This window comes from Colius striatus, chromosome 1 (assembly GCF_028858725.1).
Source record: "Colius striatus isolate bColStr4 chromosome 1, bColStr4.1.hap1, whole genome shotgun sequence".
In the NCBI taxonomy this organism is placed as follows: domain Eukaryota; kingdom Metazoa; phylum Chordata; class Aves; order Coliiformes; family Coliidae; genus Colius; species Colius striatus.
In genome coordinates, this window is record NC_084759.1 from 8,462,971 (window position 1) to 8,482,081 (window position 19,111).

Below are 19,111 nucleotides of genomic sequence, written 5' to 3' on the forward strand. Positions count from 1 at the left end.
ATTAAACTTCTTGAAAGTCTTCCTGAATAGACAGTTAGGTTTACACTGTGCTAGTGTCTCTGCAGTGGCTCAGTACAAGGAAATCTTTAATAACAGATATTTAAGGTCTGGTTTCTCCTCCCACACTGCCATCAGTCAAGTGTAGCTCCGGGCCCAGCTGTGGAGGCTCACAGTTGGGAAATGGCTCTTAGGAGAGATGCTTTCAAAATGATAAAGAAAAACTCTGCTCTTATCATTTTATTCTACTTTCCCTAGGTTTTAAGACTTCCATCCTGTGAGCAGCATATTTTTTAGAGCACACAACACTATCTGGAACAGTATGAAGTTATCTAGTCTATCTACAGTGGTGCTTTTATACTGTACTTGATATTTCCCACTGGCAATATAAACCCATTTATTTCTTGACTCATCCTCTCATTAGCTATATTCCCATTGTATATATTATTCATAGAATAATATGAATTCAGAAATATATATTGGTGGCAATTTTAAACCTGATCTAGGTGACCCTGCTTCTGCAGAGAGGTTGGACTAGATGATCTCTAAAGGTCCCTTCCAACCCTACCATTCTGTAATTCTATGATCTTATTTTTTCCCCCCACTCTCTTTTTCCCCTCACCAAATTATTTTTGTACAATCTGGTACGTATGGAACAGAACAAGGGAAATTTTCAGGTCTATTTACATGGAATTAAATGGAAGTGATATATCCATGTCTTTAAGAGATGGCTTTATTTATTTCTTTTTCTGTAAAAGCAACCTATCACACTAAAACTCTTTACAAAAGCAAAGTATTTTTCTCTTGAATTAAAATTTTAAACTACCAAAACATCAACATACCAGAAGGGAGTCTTTATTACTTTTTACCACATACCAGCTCTTAAGACCTATTAGTGTTGATACACAGAACTATTCAGCTCATTAAAAGTTACAGAGATGTGTATACAGATATATATAAAACAATTAAAATTGAGACTTAATGCTTTGCAGTGGTATAACCTGACTCTAACAGTTATCATAGTCTGGTAGGTTCAAAATGGCTGCATAGCTGAGGTTCCATTCCACTGCAGCATGTCTAGGCAAGTAATTCTCACTCTATGCTCATTTTCTCTAAAGTAAAATGGAGCCTTTAACACTTTCTAAAATTTCTGTACTTGGTAGGAAGAATATTCTTTGCCTTTATGACTTGTAGGGAATCCTTCTGACCAGATAACCTCCCTTAGCTATTTTTGTATCAAACATACATCTGCTAACTGAATCAGATGATTTACTATGTCCATAGATAATTCTTTGTGATGTTTGAATACAAATACTGACCCTTATTTTAGCCCACATTTATCTAAATCCATCCCATTCTACAGTATCTCTTTTTTTTTTTTTTTGCATAGACTGTTGATCAACGTAGAATTATAGAATCATAGAATGGTAGGGTTGGACAAGACCTTTAGAAATCATCTAGTCCAGCCCCACTGCAGAAGCAGGTCCACCTAGATCAGGTCACATATCCTCCTAATTCTAAAACCTTCAGTATTTACTTTGATAATATACCCAATACAAAATAATTTCTACTTTGGAAATGCAATGTAGAAATACAGAAATACAGAGCCTCTTTAAGCTCTAAATATGAGACAGAATATCTTTCAAAATTCAAATTATTCTCCAATCCTTTTCTGCTCTTCGACCTTTTATTTGGGACATGTACTTTGGGCACTTTAATTTCTTCAAGCAAAGGAGGAAACCTTCCAGACGGAAACAGTCTTTGCTCTAATCTAGATGGAATTCTTTTCTAATCTGTCCAAGGCCTTTAAATAAAAGCTACCTCTTCCAAGTCACTTTTCCTTTCTGCTGAAGAAATATAAAGGGCATTAGGGCTATCAGGAGACTAATCTCTGTTTTGTTTAGTTCATTTCCATATTTTAAATTTCTATTTCTGAAGTCCTGATTGCCTGTGGCCCTTCTGGGTAAGAGTTGTCACCCTGGAGGATTTATGGTTTATTCCCATCAGACGTCAGATTGAGCTCTCTCTGTTTCCATTCGCTGAATAAAATTCCTGATGATTTTTGAATAGCTCTTCTTTTCTTTATCCCGCCTTGTCTTCCTCACCACGCTTACATTCCATCTGCTCTCTTCAGCACTGCCAACATCTCCAAAATGATGCCAGCCCAGTTTGGGATTGCAATGCTAAAAAAATCTCCATCTCTGGAAAATATCACTCCTACCTAATACAGATAACTAATTATCTGCTTGCCCTCTTTCTCTACATACTGAGGAACAAAGCAATCAACCAGACTGCTGTAGGAGTCAGACATTTCCCTTTCACTGCACCTTTTGCACACATGAAATAAGGAGACTGGATACCACAGATCCTTGATCTAGCTCTTTAGCTGTCTTTTTGTTACCTTTAGTCTCATTATGTCAAGAAAGCGAGGCAACAAGGAATAAAATAACCCTTGAGATGGCATTAAATTCATAGTCCTGCTTTGTTGGGCTCTCAAGGCCAGAAGCAGGGATACAGAGGTTCATACAAGGAGAATAGAATAGAAAGATAACCAACAACTCTGGGGACTTTAGGGCTGCTGCTCTCCCACAAACCTGGATTATTCTACCAGGAACTTTGTAACTCTATGAAGGGACAAGCTAATTGCATCAGCATTTTGCCTCTCTGCAAAGAGCTTTAATCCTGCAGCCCCAGCTTCTTCCAAATTTCCAGCTACTGAACAAAGCATAGAAAACAGATTTTTTTTTTTCAGTGTACTGAAAGGAAATAACTTACAACATGCATGCTTTCAAGGGAAGAAATAAAAACTACCAGCAGCAGCTGGAGCAACATCTGATGACTGAAGCATTGATTTCCCTCTGTCATGAAAACTACATGTCCAGTATCAGATAAAGCAACTGCCTTTGCAGATGTGTTATCTTTACCTATAAAAAAGGATAGCACCACATGAAGGACAGCACATTTTTTGCTAATTGCCTTAAATGTAACCAGGGATGCAGAAAGCACTTTATTTGAGGACAAAAGTATCCTACAGTGTGTAATTCAGTAGTCACAATACTCTGAAACAGTGTGATTATTTTCTCCACATATAGTTTTTCTTTGGACCAAGTCTTTTAAGTTAAGATTGCCCAAGGACAGGAGCACTGTGCCAATGTCCAACTTCTAAATTTCAGTTTTCCTTCAAAAATGTATGAAGGTACCTAACAGTCTCAGTTGGAAAATCATAGAATGTAACTTTTTGGTATGAAGTAGCTTATGCTGCCCAATAAGAAATTCTACTTCAAAAGAGAGACATAGCTTAAGTTGTAACCTCTCCTTGGATTTTCTCCCCAATTGAATGCAATTGGGAGGTTTCTTTTTCCAGTCAGCTGAGAAAAAATTCTTGAAAGGTGAGGATAAGGTTGTTTCTTTCATAACTTTTCTTATATTTGTAAAATATGAGTAAAGCAGGGAAATGGCAATGTCTCATTTTTAAAAGCAGAAATACAAACAGATGAGGATGTAAAATTACTACTGATATATTAAATCTGCCAGTTTTCTAAGGCAAATGAAGAAAAACAAGAAGATCCTTATGAAAATAGAGAGCTTCATGAATTATCTTGCCAAGAAAAAATTAGTGTTGTGAGCTCATCCTACTGAACAAGGCCTTAAGCGGAAAGAATAAATGCAATTTCACATGATTGCTTTATTAGTAAGCAGAATATGATCCTAATCTTGAAAAGCATCAAAAACAACCAAAAAAGTCAAGTGAAATACACAGAGCCAGCTATTCTAAAGGGAGTAATGAAAAGCGTGATTCTTAAAATCTTAATGGATGTTTCTGAGGTTTCTATGGTGCCATACAGATATGTTACATGGAATACATTTCAGTAGATATTGTATGATTTTATGCTGGCTAAAAGAGTCAGCAGTTTATAAATAGTTCAATGAATGAATGTGCAACATATCTTATGCATCAGCACAGCTCATCATATCACTAATTAGAGGCATACGTTTGCATCTAAATCTAAAGATCATCTGCAAGGGCACACAATTCAATGCTACTGCTAAGAAAAGCTTGATATCTAGTGTGGGAACCTCTCTGCAAATGAAGGAATCCAAAAGTACATACATTCATTTCCATGGAAATGCTTTGCATTTGCATTCTGCTTGAAAGATTACTAGCCTAAGGATTCTTCTTGAAACTGCTTATGAAATAGCAATATTTCAGTCATCTGGAGAGGATTCTGCATTTCAAGGCATGTCATACAAAGCTATTTCAGGTGAATGACGACTTCTAGCTCTGAATCTTGTGTTCATCACCCCTCCAGATTTTCAGAATGTGACTGTTTAGCTTTTTCTAAGAATTAGGCCCCAAGAAGTACCACAGACTGAACGTTGAGAGCTGGAGTATGGATTATTACCAGACTTTGAAAACTTGAACCAAATCCTACCTCTGCCTTCTTCTTAAAATGTCCCCATAACCAAAGTATTTCTGTACCTCTGACAGCTCTGTGCTGCCGAAAGGAGCTATCTTAGTTCCCATCTACAACTGCTAGGAAAACAAAGCACTAATAGTCAAAGTGCCTTGCCCAAAATATAGGTGAAAACCAGGCAGGGAAGGGATTGAAGTCCAACACCCCCCTCTACCCCTCCTCACACTAAACTAATGCTTTGGTTCTTGTATACTCTAACCCTTTTTTTAATGATTAGTGAACTGTATGCTGTTCTCCAGAGATGTAATCTGATTACAGAGTTTCTGTTCAAACTTTCTTGTGATTACCACAGCAGAAGCCTTCATATCTTTGTTTAAATTTATCCAACTGACAGCTTCAGTTGAATGTTATTATTCAGAGAAGAGTTTTTCTAGAGAGCTGGTGAAATTAACTGATGATGAGAGCCACAAATCAAGACTGTAGTCATGATTAATACCTGCATTGTTAAGAGTTGACAAGGTGTATGAACATAGTGATGTTTTCATCTCTAATGTTTTCAACCTAAAAATAGAACCAAGGCTTTGGCCTTACCTCTTTGATGAATGTGGAAGGGCTTAAATTTGGTGGGGTGAGCAGAATGTTCCTTAACATTACTACCCAAAGACAAGAGGTAAAACTCTATTGGCAGAATACTTGGATACTCTGCAAACACGTTCATACCATTAAGCATTTGCATTTCAGGTCTGTATTTCCAAGACAACTTGAGTCTCTGAACATCTGTGTATTGCGTTTGAATGGTAAGATTTTGGCAGCAGGGGGCTACAGGGGTGGCTTCTGTGAGAATGTGCTAGAAGCTTCCCCTATGTCTGATTGAGCCAATGCCAGACAGCTCCCAGAAGAATCCAATGCTGGCCAAGACTGAGTCCTTCAGCAATGGTGGTAACATCTCTGGGATAACATATGAGAAGGAAAAAAATAGTTACTCCACAGGAGTCCCAGGAGACACCCATGCTGGAGCAGTCTGTTCCTGAAGGACTGCTTCCCCCTTGGAAGGACTGCTTCCTGAGGAGGCAGAAGTGGCACAAGACAATCTGTGATGAACTGATCACAACCTCCATTCCCCATCCCTCTGTGTCACTGCATATGAGGAGGCAGACACCCGGGGATAAGGAAGGGGTAGGGTGAGGGTGTTTTAAGATTTAGTTTTTAATATCATTACCTTTCTCTGTTCAGTTGTCAATAAATGAAACTAATTTTCCCCAAGTTGAGCCTGTTTTGCCCATAATGATGATTGCAGAGGGATGTCCCTGTCCCTACCTTGACCGATGAGCCTTTCGGTACACTTTCTTTTCCTTGCCCAGTTTAGGAGAGGGAGTGATACAACAGCTTTGGTGACACATGGCAGACAAGGTCAAACCATAATAAGCTGGTCGTTAATTAGAAGGCAGTGGGGGAAGTCTGTGTCCCCATTCAGCGGCCAGTGTTGAGAGGGAGCAACTCTTGAGCCAAGGCCTCAATTAAAGTACAATATACAGGTCTCTTTAGATCATTTCTATCCCTCTTAACTGATCAATGAATTCAGTGTTTTCTCCCTGATCTTGATGCTGATAATCTGCTCCTAGCAATATCTTCTGATCAAGCATGGGGTCCTCTTCCTTTATGCATAAGAAACCTGCATCTCTCCCTCTGCAGCATCTTGTCACCTCCCCTGTTCTAACCTGGCACATTCAGGTATCTGCTGACAAGCCATGGTCACTGCATAAACAGCAGGGGATCAGGGAAAGGATTTAAGGATTGAAACAAAGTCAACAGTTGAGCAGAAAAAGCTCAGACACAAAGGGAGAAGAACTGAGAATGTTTTGGAAGTATGTTAATTTTGCTTTCCAAACACATCCAGTAGCTGACTTGAAAACATCAATATAAACTCTTCCTAAATAGCAGCCTTTAAGCTTCCTGTCCTCAAGTTAGAGAATAGACATACAGCTTTACACTGGCAGCCAGATAATGGCAGAAACTTTGGCACAGGAAAAGAGTAAGAAGCAGCTGAGGTCAGAGGTGGGGGTAACAGGTTATCTTGGGTCTACGTGGCAGGGTTTTGCTAGTGAGGGGGCTGTGGAGGCGGCTTGCCTCAGAAGGTGCCAGAACCTGCCTCCATGTCAGATGGAGCCTGTTTCATCTGGCTGCAAGACAGACCCACCGCTAACCAAAGCTGATTCCACCAGTGATGGTGCTAGTGTCTCTGGGAAAACATAGTTAAGAAACAGCAGTTGGGATAGAGGAGTTAGAATATGTAAAAATATTTTGCAGACACCAGGCTAGTGAAAAAACTATGTCTGGAGAAAGATCCTTTCCTCACAGTTGACCTGTTGGTCAACTCTTTGGACTCCTATCTTATGCCTTCCTTAGATTTTTCCACCCCCTTGGGAATGTCAAAGCAGCCATGGTGTAGTCGTGGTTTAATGTAGGTGTGAAAATCCTTGGTAAGAAAGTAGAGGAAGGGGATCAAGACTGAATTGCTGGCAACAAGACCATTTACAACCATCTATAAATGTTTCTGAAGGTGAAAAGGAAGGACTGAGCTCTTCAATCCTTTTTCTCTATCCCTCGTAACCATGTGAATTTCTGAACAGAAATTGCAGTCAGGTCACAGCGAGATAGTGAATTACATTTATGGAATTTAAAAACACATTCAGCCTCTCTGCAGTGCTGCAGGCCTTTGCTTTTTGTAGGCTTGCTTAGAAACTCAGCACTGAAGTAGCTAACCCCAAATGATTTGGAAAGCATTACACGCACGCAAACACAAGTCATTGCCTGCCACTCTGTCCCCAGGGTTCACCCATCAACACTCTTTTTTAATCTTTAAGATGAAAATTTCTGCCAATCTCCAGTAATAATTGACATGTTTTTTCCTCTACAGTATTTTTGAGCAATGGTTAAGAAGACACAGGCCAATGTTAGAAGTTTACCCAGCAGCCAACGCACCCATTGGGCACAATCGAGAAAATTACATGGTCCCCTTTATCCCCCTTTTCAGAAATGGAGAATTTTTTAAATCCTCAAGAGAGCTGGGGTATGACTACGAGTATCTACAAGAACCAGGTAATGTTGCAGTTTTATGTAAATGTCAGATTTCTTGCCTATAATGTGGAATATGTCTGTAAAATGAGAAGATATTGAAAAATCCTTCTATTCCAGACATTTTCCCTGAATACAGTCACAAATTGTATCTGATTGTTTTTATATTTCTGGTCTGACGAAGAGTCCACATGATACTAGTAGAAAAGTTCCAAACAAGAATCTGTCACTGACACCAGAGCTATCTATCCTAGCCTATTAAGAGAAGAATCTGACCCAAATCGCCAGCTCATCAGAACTGGGGAGAAAATGTGTTGGATTTTGAGTCTGCCATTTGCCCAGCTCAGCTACTGCAGTGCAACACAAATGGGCATCCATGGGGTTTTCATATTTCTGAGCATTTGTCAAACAGATCCAAAAGTCTCTTTCTGTTTGACAAATGCCCAGAGTAAAATTCACTGTGGCCCCAAAGGCCAACACAAAGTCTATGCAGCTCTTCAACCCATTCCATGGGCTTTGTGTTTTACCTGTACTTATTTGTATGGGCACAAAATCATTCATAACACTAATTTATTTTATCCAAAGGCATTTTGCACTGTTTAGTGATGGTTTTGACTTGCACTGCTGTTCAGAGTTAGCTTTGACTTGGGCATCTTGGCCATCCTCAGGCACTGGGAGGACAGAATCCCTTGGGACTGAAGCAGATGGGGAACCTCAGGTAGACCAGGTCTCATGCTCACAGTAGTGTAACTCGCAGTTTCGCTCAAGTAGTACTGGTATCCTTATTGTTTAAGAGAAGGGTTAAAGATAAAATGTTGCCTGTAACTGAGGACTGCTCAAATCCTTTGGCCCAATCCGTTATAAAACTAGGCAATTGGAATGATCAGACACATCTCTTTGGCAGTTCAACACTGTCAAAAGCTACCCACGATGTGGAATGCAGTTATCCCTGAATGCATTGGCCCCTGAACAGGTAAGTTATTTGGCACATTTGATTCTCCTGTTTGAGGCAGAAAACACTCTGTGAACATATCTTCTCAGTTCAAAGGCAATTAAGAGCTGAAAGTCTAACCATACAGCAAAAGAACCAGGGACATTTTATCAGTGTTAGCATTCTTATAACTTTTGTTTTGCCTCTATCAAAACAATATCAGTTCTCAAGGTACCCCTGCTTTTCTGACAAAGTTTGCTTACTGATAAGGGTGTGTGGCTTTTGCATACTTGATAAACTGATAAAATCTAGCTTGTAATTTACAGTCATCCAGAATGTGCAATGAAAGGAATCTACAACCCTCTAGTACAATTGTTTAAGGTAGTTTTGGTACTGTAGCTGAGAGACAGAAGTCAATATTTCTCCTAACAAACTATAAAAAATTTAGCCAACTCCAGACAGAAAATAATCTAATAAATGCTTCAAATGTATTCTCAGATATATTATTTTAGTCTGAATAGGTTTTTTGCTTTTTTTTCATGTTGCTATAATTTAATTCCTAAGCAAGACCATTTATTTATGAACATACTGATACGTTGAATATATCTATGTATTTATCAAGAAATATTTATACATATTTTTAATGAAAACCATTAATTTCCTAAACTCACATTATCACTGGAATCGTACCACTCAAAAGAAGTGCCAAATACCATGACTTTCAGAAGTACTGAATCATGAATTGGTACTGAAAAAGGAAGTAAATAGTAAATAATTTACCATTTGTCAACTCACTTCTGTTGCCTCATGGTTTCCTCCCTTTTCCCAGAGGAGCACACAGTCCCCAGAAAATGAAATTCTTATTAAATTCTGCCCATGTTTCTAACAAAGAGGTGGGGAAATTAGTTCCTTAATCATATTGAAAGAGCAACACAAAAAGTGAAATTCAACCTAATTTAGAAAGTCCAGATAATCCTCAGGTGTTGCTCAATCCCTTGTTAATCTCACTGAGAAGAGAGCTGAAGTTCTTTCTCATCTGAAGGGAAGAATTGGATACTAAAGGAAAATGGCTGGAATCCCAAAATGTAGATATGGATTTTTTTCACTACTCTAGTGTTTACGTACAGACTTTTCTTCAGATAGGAATGCTGGATTCCTGGTGAGAGCAATATAGGAGTAAACAGGAATTTCTTGGTAGAGGAGTTGAAGCAGGAAAGCCTGCTTACCCACTCTGAAAGATTTTATGTACTCAAGGGAGAATAGAAAGTCTGTGACTGACAGACAGAATTTACTAGACAAATAGAAAAAAGTTACAAAGGAAAAGAAAACAATAGTCATAAAAATCTGTGTTGTGGAGAAGAGGCTGCATTTCTGAGGATCTTCCAAATGGGAGATGGAAGAGGAAAGGCAGAGGAAGCAGACAGGATGGAGTGAGGAATGAGCATTCAAAACCTGGCTCTGTCCTGTGTCCTGCCTTACTTGCTTTCAAAGGAAGCAACTGAAAGAAAGCAGCAAGGGGAACCATTCTGAGCTGCAGCACCAGTGCTTTGATAGAGAGGAAGCACAGAGCACACGGAGGACACAAAGCATGATGAGACTACTTACAAGAAATAAATTTGGAAATAATCCAATGACAAAATGGCATTTTAATGCTAGACTATATTCCTTTTCCCCTGAGGAAAAGCCGATGCCTAGACTTCTGCTTTCTACGGAAAAGCAAATCCGTGTGTGACAGTATGTGGTTATTTTAATTGCAACTTCAATTCTTTTCATACATACAGCAGCCCTGAACACAAACAGTGCGTGTGGAAATCCATCCCTCAGGAATCAAAGATACATGTCAAAGTCTGGTTACTGAGGAGCTGATCCGAGCAGAAACCAGAGCAGACAACCAGCTTTCCCTGACACCAGAGCTATGCACTGTAAAACCACCATAACCCACATGGCTTACTGAAAACAAGCATTTGTTAGCTTGTTAGAAAGATTTTAAAGACTAACGGCACCACCTAGCAATAGATGCCAAAACAATATTCTGTGGCAAGTACATTTCAGGGCCTGGAATTAGGCTTTTCTATTTTACTTTTTTGTTTTCCTTCTAGAAATAGGAATGGATAAAACCCTAGTCACAGTCACGATTTTCCCCAGAAAACCTCCCCTTTTCAGTGGGAACAATTTGATGACCACTACATGTGTACATGGGAAATTCACTTTCTTCTTTTGTTTTTTTAAAAGCAGGCAGCTATCCAATTATAAATGCAGGAACCTACCAGGTTTTGGACACCTTAAGTAAGGATCTTTGACACTAGGGGCATAGCCAGGTGTAAGAACTTTGTGATTATTACAACCTAGAAGGACAAGTTGCTCATGGATGTGTTGCAGAAGGAGAGCTCAGATCCAGACTCTGTAGCTCATTTCTATTTCTGGCTCTTCAGCAACCATTTTGCAAAATCACATCAGGTGAGTGCACAGTGTGGCAGCTGTCAAATATGGTACCACCATGATGGGACTCTGCTGACTCTCCCGACTCAAGTGCCCACACTGTTGGCCATAATTTGAAACGGTGATGTTATACATCTAGAAGCCCATGATAAAACAGTGACATGCACAATAAAATGACAACAGAAAGCAATTAAAAGTGACAATATTTGAGAAATGCTACCTTGGAAAGTAGTCTCTTGATTTTCTTCAGATAAAGAAGCGTAGACTAAGGTTAATTAAAACAGAAGGAGAGAACCAAAGAAAACAGGATGCAAAAATATATTGCTTATGAAAAAAAAAGAGAAGATATTTTTATGGCTATATAATAACATTTATTGGAGGGACAGAAATATGGATTTTTAAAACTAGGTTGGATTTTTTTTCCCTTTTCCTGAAAGGCATTCAGAGTAGGAAGCTATCTTTTCATGAGTTATTAACACCCTAGTTGCATATAGTGTTGTGATATCAGTTATCCTATAGCCAGATTTCATCTCTTTTTTGAGAAGTTATATAAGCAAACCATGAAAGTGCAATTATGAAGTACAAGTGTTAGCAGAGGTTGTCAAAGAAAAAAGTAAACAGTATTGCTTTACACATACACCCAGGAATATTTGATTTATGTCCCCTCACTTTTCCAAAATAATCAATTTTTTGTCATCTCTGTGGATGTGCCATCATTGCCAATCAGTAGGTAGGACTCCACAGCAATGATACTACACAGAAGTAACAGGCAGAGACAACTCTGATCAGCTCCAGCACTGAAAAATGAATTATGAAGCTGTCATTAGCTATGTAGAAATAGTCTGATTCTCACTCTTTCTAGAGACAGCCATGTGATGAAGGGTGGGCCATAGTTTCACGATTTACCTTGGGCTGAAGGCAGAATTGACAGGAAGCAGCTTGAGTTTACACTATTAGATACTGTAGCTCTACCATAAACAATCCACTACCACCCATTGCACAGCATCTCTTGAAGATTACTGAGAGTCTTCTCAAGACTTTCTCTTTTTGCTGTCAGAAGATAACATTACAAAAGACTTTCTAAGCAGTAATAATGAGGAGGTTCTGATGAGACCTGTGGGAGCTGTGAACTTTCCATCACTGTAGACAAGTAATTCTGCATCAAGACAGACTGAAGGGCTCCATAACTTGAATTCCTCTCATCTTCCTAGTTTTGATTGTGGAAATCAAACCCACTCTTATTTCCTTTGACCATCTAGAGGCACACAGTAAAAGAACCATATACGCACAAAAAATGGCACAAACCAAATAGAAAGAACTTGCTCATCAGGGTAAGAAAACATCTGCAAGCTTGATCTAAAAAGATATGGTTTTGCTGTCTCGAGGTTTGCTTTAAAACCTAATGCCTATTAACTACACACTAGGAGTAGAAAAGCATGTCAAATGGAAAAGGAAGGCTGCAAGCATAGCTCTGGGGCTATGTGAATATATAAAGGAAATGGTGGAAATAACCCTGGAGGGACTTTGGCATTCTGTATTTTACATAGAAGGAATATCTAAAATACATAAGTTTTCTAATTTTTTCTTTTAATCCTTCAATTCCATTATATTGCAATTGCACATTGACATTACCACAACTCAGGTTGCTCAGTCATAGCTGTTCATAGCACATTTCTTCTTCAATCATCATGGAAAGTCCACATTATTACCCTAAATATAAAAGACTCATACTGTTTCACCTTAAAATTACATCATTGTGATTTCCTAACCTTTCAATGACATCCAGCAACCCACACAAAATAGATCACCTGGTATTTTTAAATTACATTGCAGAAAGAACGATCAGGTGTTTAAGAGTAAGAAATTATTTGTTGCTGTTACCTAGAGCTAACACTCTTTTTGAAAAGAAAGAATATGTCAAGAGTTGAATGCTAAGACCACAGCTGAGGTTAATCACTGCTATTTTCCTATCAGAAAGAGCAAGATGAGGAGATATTGTTGGTATTAGTCACTAACGGGAAGGTAGATATCAAGTACTTGCCCGACCTGGCTTCCTCTTGCTTTGTCATGAACCTATTGACTGAAAGGGCGGTTTTAATCAATGCTCATGACAGCTTCCAGAGAGGATTATCATTTTACTCTAAACACTGATATAAAAGGAATGAAACTGGCATTGGCTAATGTCTCCCACAAAGCAGCACATATACACCCTCCCCCATCTTCCTCTTGACATTTTTCCCAGGTAGTCATCAGCTGCTGCACACTTGGGTCCTGTACAGTTAGAAATTAAAGAATTATGGAAATGGAATACATGAAATCCCAGTTTGTATGATTTTGGACAGGCAGCCAGTCCAGTCATAGGTCTATTGTTGTGTTACAGTCACAGATTAAGAGATTATAGAGTGTCCTGAAGTGCTCCATCATCTGACACCCAAGAGTTGCCATGGTAACTTTATGATAACAATGCCAAACAGCTTTTGTGTGGTAAGTAGATGCCAGGAGGTAACTTTTGACTTTGAGCTAATTACAGAAACTGTACAGACTGAAGTTGAAAGCAAGATAAGAACATGTATTAGTATAAAGATATAATAAAACAGATTCATCCCTTCTGAAAGGGCCTGCTGTGAACTGTGACATATTTTCTCAAAGTCATGTTATGTTTTACCAGGAAGAAGCTAGCTCAGACTGCCAACTAATGCTGATGGAGCAGAGAGACAGTTCAAGGACAAAGCACAAATTTAAGATGTCCCTTAGACAACCTTATATACAAGATAAATTCTTCAAGGAAGAGAATTTTGTGATAATTCTCTTTGTTCATAACAATAGAAAAGTATCAAGTTCCTGTTATGTATACAATTTCTTTTATCATGTGCATATTACAGTTTAATTAATTAGATTGTTTCTAATGTAGACATGTTTGCAATATAAACATAAAATATTTGAGCTAAAAAAACATTGGAGTTACAAAGTCAGGCATACAAAATTAAGAAATGCCAACATTAAAGTTGTCTATATAGTCATAATTTGTCCTCCAACTCTACATGTGTGCATCATTTTTGCATGTCCAAAGAAGATTAATGAAGCTGGTGAAGAGTCTGGAGTATGTGTCTTATGACGAGCAGCTGAGGGAACTGGGAGTGATTAGTCTAGAGAAAAGGAGGCTTAGAGGAGATCTTATCACTTTCTACAGCTACCCAAAAGGAGGTTGTGGCAAGGCAGGAGAGTCTCTTCTCCCAAGGAACGAGCAATAGGACAAGAGAAAATGGCCTCAAGTTGCATCAGGGTTGGTTTAGATTGGATATTAGGAAAACTATCCAAGATTATCAAGCACTGGCACAGGGAGGTGGTGGAATCAACATCACCAGAGGTGTTTAAAAGATGTGTAGCTGAGGTGCTCAGGAACATGGTTTAGTGGTGGCTGTGGCAGTGCTGGGTTAATTCAATGATCTTAAAGGTCTTTTTCAACCTCAATAATTCTGTGATTCTGTGATTATTTTTAATTGCATGCTACTTTTCTCCAGACACCCCACCTCATTCACTACACAATATAGACAGCGTTCATTAAGAAAAAAATCTATCCAATCCTTTTTACTTTTGTTTGTAGTCTAATGTTCAATTTATTGCACACTTGAAAAACACTGTCCTGAAGATGTTTCTTTTATCACTTGTGTTTGGTGCCAATCACTACAGTGGCTGTGTCTTGAAGAAATATTCATTTATATTCACAATACAGAGGGTTCAGTGAATGGTACTGTCCTCATTTGACAGATGAGCAATGAAGGATTAAAGAGATAATATATTTCATCCCCACATGTTTATGGGGTTCACTCTGAAACATCAAGAACCTATTTTTTTAAATTCTTAATATTATACAGCATTTATATATCTAATGAGGTCATAAGTAGAAGGCTGAACGTGCAGACTCTTGCAAATACAATCTCAGAATACAGAGCTTGGTTAACTGGAAAATAAGGACCAGAGAGATAGTAACCAAACATTCCCCAAAGTGAAGCTTAGTTATAGGGGTAAACAAACTATATTGTGCCTAAACTCATCTTAAAATAGAACTACATCTCAGAAAAGAATTCAGACATCAAGTGGCAAGGATAGATTAATCTTAAAAGCGCTGCAAACCAAAAACCTCTCTTCAGAGCACAGTGCATGAATCAGCCTGCACTTCAGAAGCATCCTGATTCAAGATATATGGTATTATTTTTGTGGGCACTAGTGAAAATGCAAGATGGAGGAAGAATTTTATAGCCTTTGTGAGAATATATAGCACGCTCAATCTGGTTGAGCACATCTAAATCACTCCAGATGCATGAACACTATTTAAAAATAAACCAACGTAGCAGGTCTCTCCATAGGGGTACCTTTTTCTTTCCCTAATAGCTAGCAATTACAAGTAATAATATTAATTACAGCTAGTAATTGGGAGATGTGGATTCCAACTCCTCCCTTGCCCAAGGAGACAGGTATTCCAATTTCTCTAATTCAGGTCAATTGCTTGTTGAGTTACCTGTTACCAGGTCACCTTCCAAGCTCTATAGTGAAGTGAGAGCCCTGTGAAGTGAGAGTGTTTTCATAACTCACTAAGCAATAGTGAGAAAAACAGAGACATAGACACATACATTCATACCACAAAGCAAGAAAGTAGCTGATTATCCAACCAGTAAGAAGTTGCAATGGATTCACCAAACCAAGAGGATTTCTTGTGCAGAGAGTGACCAGAGAATAATTGTCTGCAGCTTCTCCTCACATAAGACTATCAAATCAAATGAGCAGGAGGCAGGTTCAAAACCAGGGAAAAGAAGCCTTTTTTTTTCAACTCAACTTGTAGTAAAGGAAGAGATCCTTGTTGGATTCCCTGTTGCAAAAAAGTTGCGATAAAAGTTCAAAGAAAAGCTGATGGGGAAAAAAAGTCCTCTAATTATTATTATGTACAACACCATCCCATCTGGTTCAGGAAATCTCTGAGCTGCAAATTGTTAGAGGCTGGGTAAGTATTTTGTGAAAGGATCACAATAGGCTTGACCTGTTCTTAAGCTCTTTCTAGAGCTCTGCTTCCATTATTGTTGCACACAGGATGTTGAGCTAGCAGGACCTCTGGCCATACTGTGTCAAATTTCTTGGGTTATTGACTTTTTGATATAGATAGAATTTCGATAAAACCACAAAGAGTATTGTTCTTGCTTTTAATAGGAAGATTGAAAAAAAGGCTATGATAACTGAAGAGATTTGTTTAAAATGGTTTCTGACCTTTATACAATTTCTACCAATGGAGTTTGTTTTTTTCTATCAGCCTTCCAGTATTATCTGTTACACAACCTCTGTAAACGAATGGTTCAATGCATCATGTAAAAAGATCCTTTTTCTTTTTTTCCCAAGCTCTCAGCTCTCTCCAGGAGTTTTTAATTCCCTACCTTGAGCAAGCCCGCCAGATCTGGCCATGGTTGGTCGGAGCAGCTGTGATCGGAGGCCTCATTACTGCTGTGCTCACAGGGCTCATTCTGGCCTGCCGGAAGAAAAGAGAAGGAACTTCTTCAGAGATACAACCCTTGCTCATAGAAAGTGAAGATTACAACAATGTATCTTACCAGTCCAATTTCTAGAGGCCTCCAGTAACTCAGTGATGTTACTAAGGTGCTAGTCAAGCATTCAGTGTTTGATTTGTGTTTACAAACACCTTGTTGAGGTGTGCTGCCAAAGCAGGATGGGCAGTCTTGCTCCTCGAGCCTCTTGTAACCTCCACTGTTGTAGTACCTTACCAGATGCACTCCTACAAAAATCTCCCAGATCCAACACAAGTTACCACACCTATGTTTGATTAAATAACGGTCCCATGAAACCAGACTGGCTGGTACCTTGGTGGTTTTACTGTATCAATCTCTCTGCTCTTTTATTTGCTTTTTTACAGCTGTAGGCTCCCACCCTGCAGCCCGAGTGATGTGATTGGTGCATGGATTTAGTGAGAGGTGCACGACTGCACCATCAATGCTGCATTTGCTGTGTTTGAATGTAAGAGCAGAGAGAGTACTTTAGTGAGAAAAATATGTGGTGCCTCTGAGCAGAATGAATGACCCATAGAGACATTTTTCTTCTAGCTCCCCTAATGTCTTGTTTGTCCTTTATTGAATGCCATCAGCAGCAGAAAGTGGTCTTTCAGAAACCACTTCTCACTTGTCTCAAATACTGTAGTAGTCATCTTCTATACTATCTTGCATTCATCTAGGGAGTTGAGAGGTTTGTAGCAGATGAAATCTAGTCTCACCGTGTCCACTTCTGTGAAGTTTTACCTAACAATCACTCATAATATGGTTGACCTTTGGTTGCTTAGTACAGATATATTCCATACAGGAACTCATACACAACAAAACAAGGTGTGGTGGGCACACCTAGTGCACAACTAAGCTGCTCTATCACTCTGCTGCTCAGCAGGACAAGGGAAAGAAAATACCAAAGGCTCATCACCTGAGATAAGGGCAGGGACATCACTCAGCAATTACTCTCACAGCAAAACAGACTTGACTCTGGGAAATTAATGTAATTCATTGCCAATCAAAAGTCAGAACAGGATAATGCAAAATAAAATTAAAAAAATAACAAACCACCTTCCCTCCACCTCTCTCTTCTTCCCAGGCTCAATTTCTCTCCAAATTTCTCTACTTTCTCCCCACAGGAGTGCAATGGGGAACAGGGAATGGCAGATATAGTCAGTTCATCACAGAATCTTTGCCACTCCTTCCACTTCAGGAGGAAGACTTCTCACCTTCTTTCCCTGCTCCAATACGAGGTCCCTCCCTTGGGCTGTAGGAACAGCCTCCTCCAGTGCAGATCCCTTGTAAGGCCACAAATCCTGACAGAAAATCTGCTCCAGCATGGGCTCCTCTGTCCACAAGGTCACAGCCTCCTTCAGGCATCCCCCAACTTAGGCGTGGGGTCCTCTGCTCCCCTGTGGCCTCCATGGCTGCAGGGACAGGGCCTCACCATGGGCTGCACTATGGTCTGCAGGGGAACCTCTGCTCTGGGCCTGGAGCACCTCCTCCCCTCCTTCTGCACCTACCTGGCTGTTTGCAGTGTTGTGGCTCTTACATATATTCACTTTTGTCTCCAGCTGCTGTTGAGCAGCAGATATTTCCCTTCTCAGATATGTTATCCCAGAGGCATTACCCCCATTGCCGATGGGCTTGGCCTTGGCCAAGTGGCAAGTGCTTCTTGGAGCTGCCTGGCATTGGGTCTGTCAGACATGGTGGAAGCTTCTGGTAGATTCCTACAGAGCCACCCCTGTAGCTTTCCCCAGCCCTCAAACCTTGGCACACAAACTCAATACACAAGTTACCTAAACATATGATAAGCCTTAACTGAAAAGAATCACTCATTTTTCAGTGGTGATGACTCCAACTAGCTTTCAATAGTTTCAAAGTTCATCTTCAGTCAAAAGCATAAATTCACAGCTGTCCCAAAGTTATATATACTGTTAGTCTGGTTCTGAGGATTTCTATCACTTTCTGGTCCTCTTTTAAGAAATTAAGAGAACAGGGCAAGGGCCGTGTCTTTTGTGCTGGGAAAACCTGCTGTACTTATTGCCATCTGAGTTATTCCAGGTATTCAGGATAATGTTGTGGTTAAAGGATAGGTTAAGTCTTTGGAAACTGCAGACCAGGGCACCATGAAGACTCCATGGACCACAAACAGCTTCAGGGGCTGTGAGAGGCTGAGGGAGGTAAGATAAGTGGGAAAGGATGACACTGTAGAAGCGTAAATGCCACCGAAATGTGCTGTTTTGTCTCACAACTGCCTCCAGTGAAGCACTCCATAGAGCACTGGAAGGCGTTTTTTTGGTACTTGTCAGCTGCCCAACTACATGGATTCATTTCCATTTCAGGGGAATTGCACTGGAATTGTCCTCTGAACTACAGAAATTACAGCTCCACAGATGAGGCACAAAACAGAATGAGGCCACCCAAAACAGATGTTTCCAGGTGTTTCTATAGGAGATGTCCTGTGATTTTTCACATCAAAGTGTTAATATCTCTTCCCTGCTGTGGAAATCCTGCTTTCAAGAAGCACACAAGGACATTTGCAATCTCCTAACTATCCTTGACTGAACAGTAATAGTCATAAATAGAGGCAAACAAGAAGGTCGCAATAAAACTGCCAGTGTATTCCACTAGTAACAGAAGCAAAGGTCTGTACCCTCATATCCAATCCTCCCATCCTCAGGAGCTAAAAAATTGACCATTGCCTACTGATT

The 19,111-nt window shown here is 39.5% G+C and overlaps 1 protein-coding gene across 1 annotated transcript in view; it reads left to right on the top strand.

Annotated features, from left to right (window-relative positions):
- TYR (tyrosinase) overlaps positions 1–16,469 on the top strand; it is a 52,874-nt gene extending 36,405 nt beyond the window's left edge. The window contains exons 4-5 of the mRNA XM_062020369.1: positions 7,330–7,511; positions 16,246–16,469. Of these exons, the coding sequence (XP_061876353.1) occupies positions 7,330–7,511; positions 16,246–16,469 (406 nt within the window). The remainder of the gene's footprint in view (positions 1–7,329; positions 7,512–16,245) is intronic.
- Positions 16,470–19,111: the final 2,642 nt, after the last annotated feature.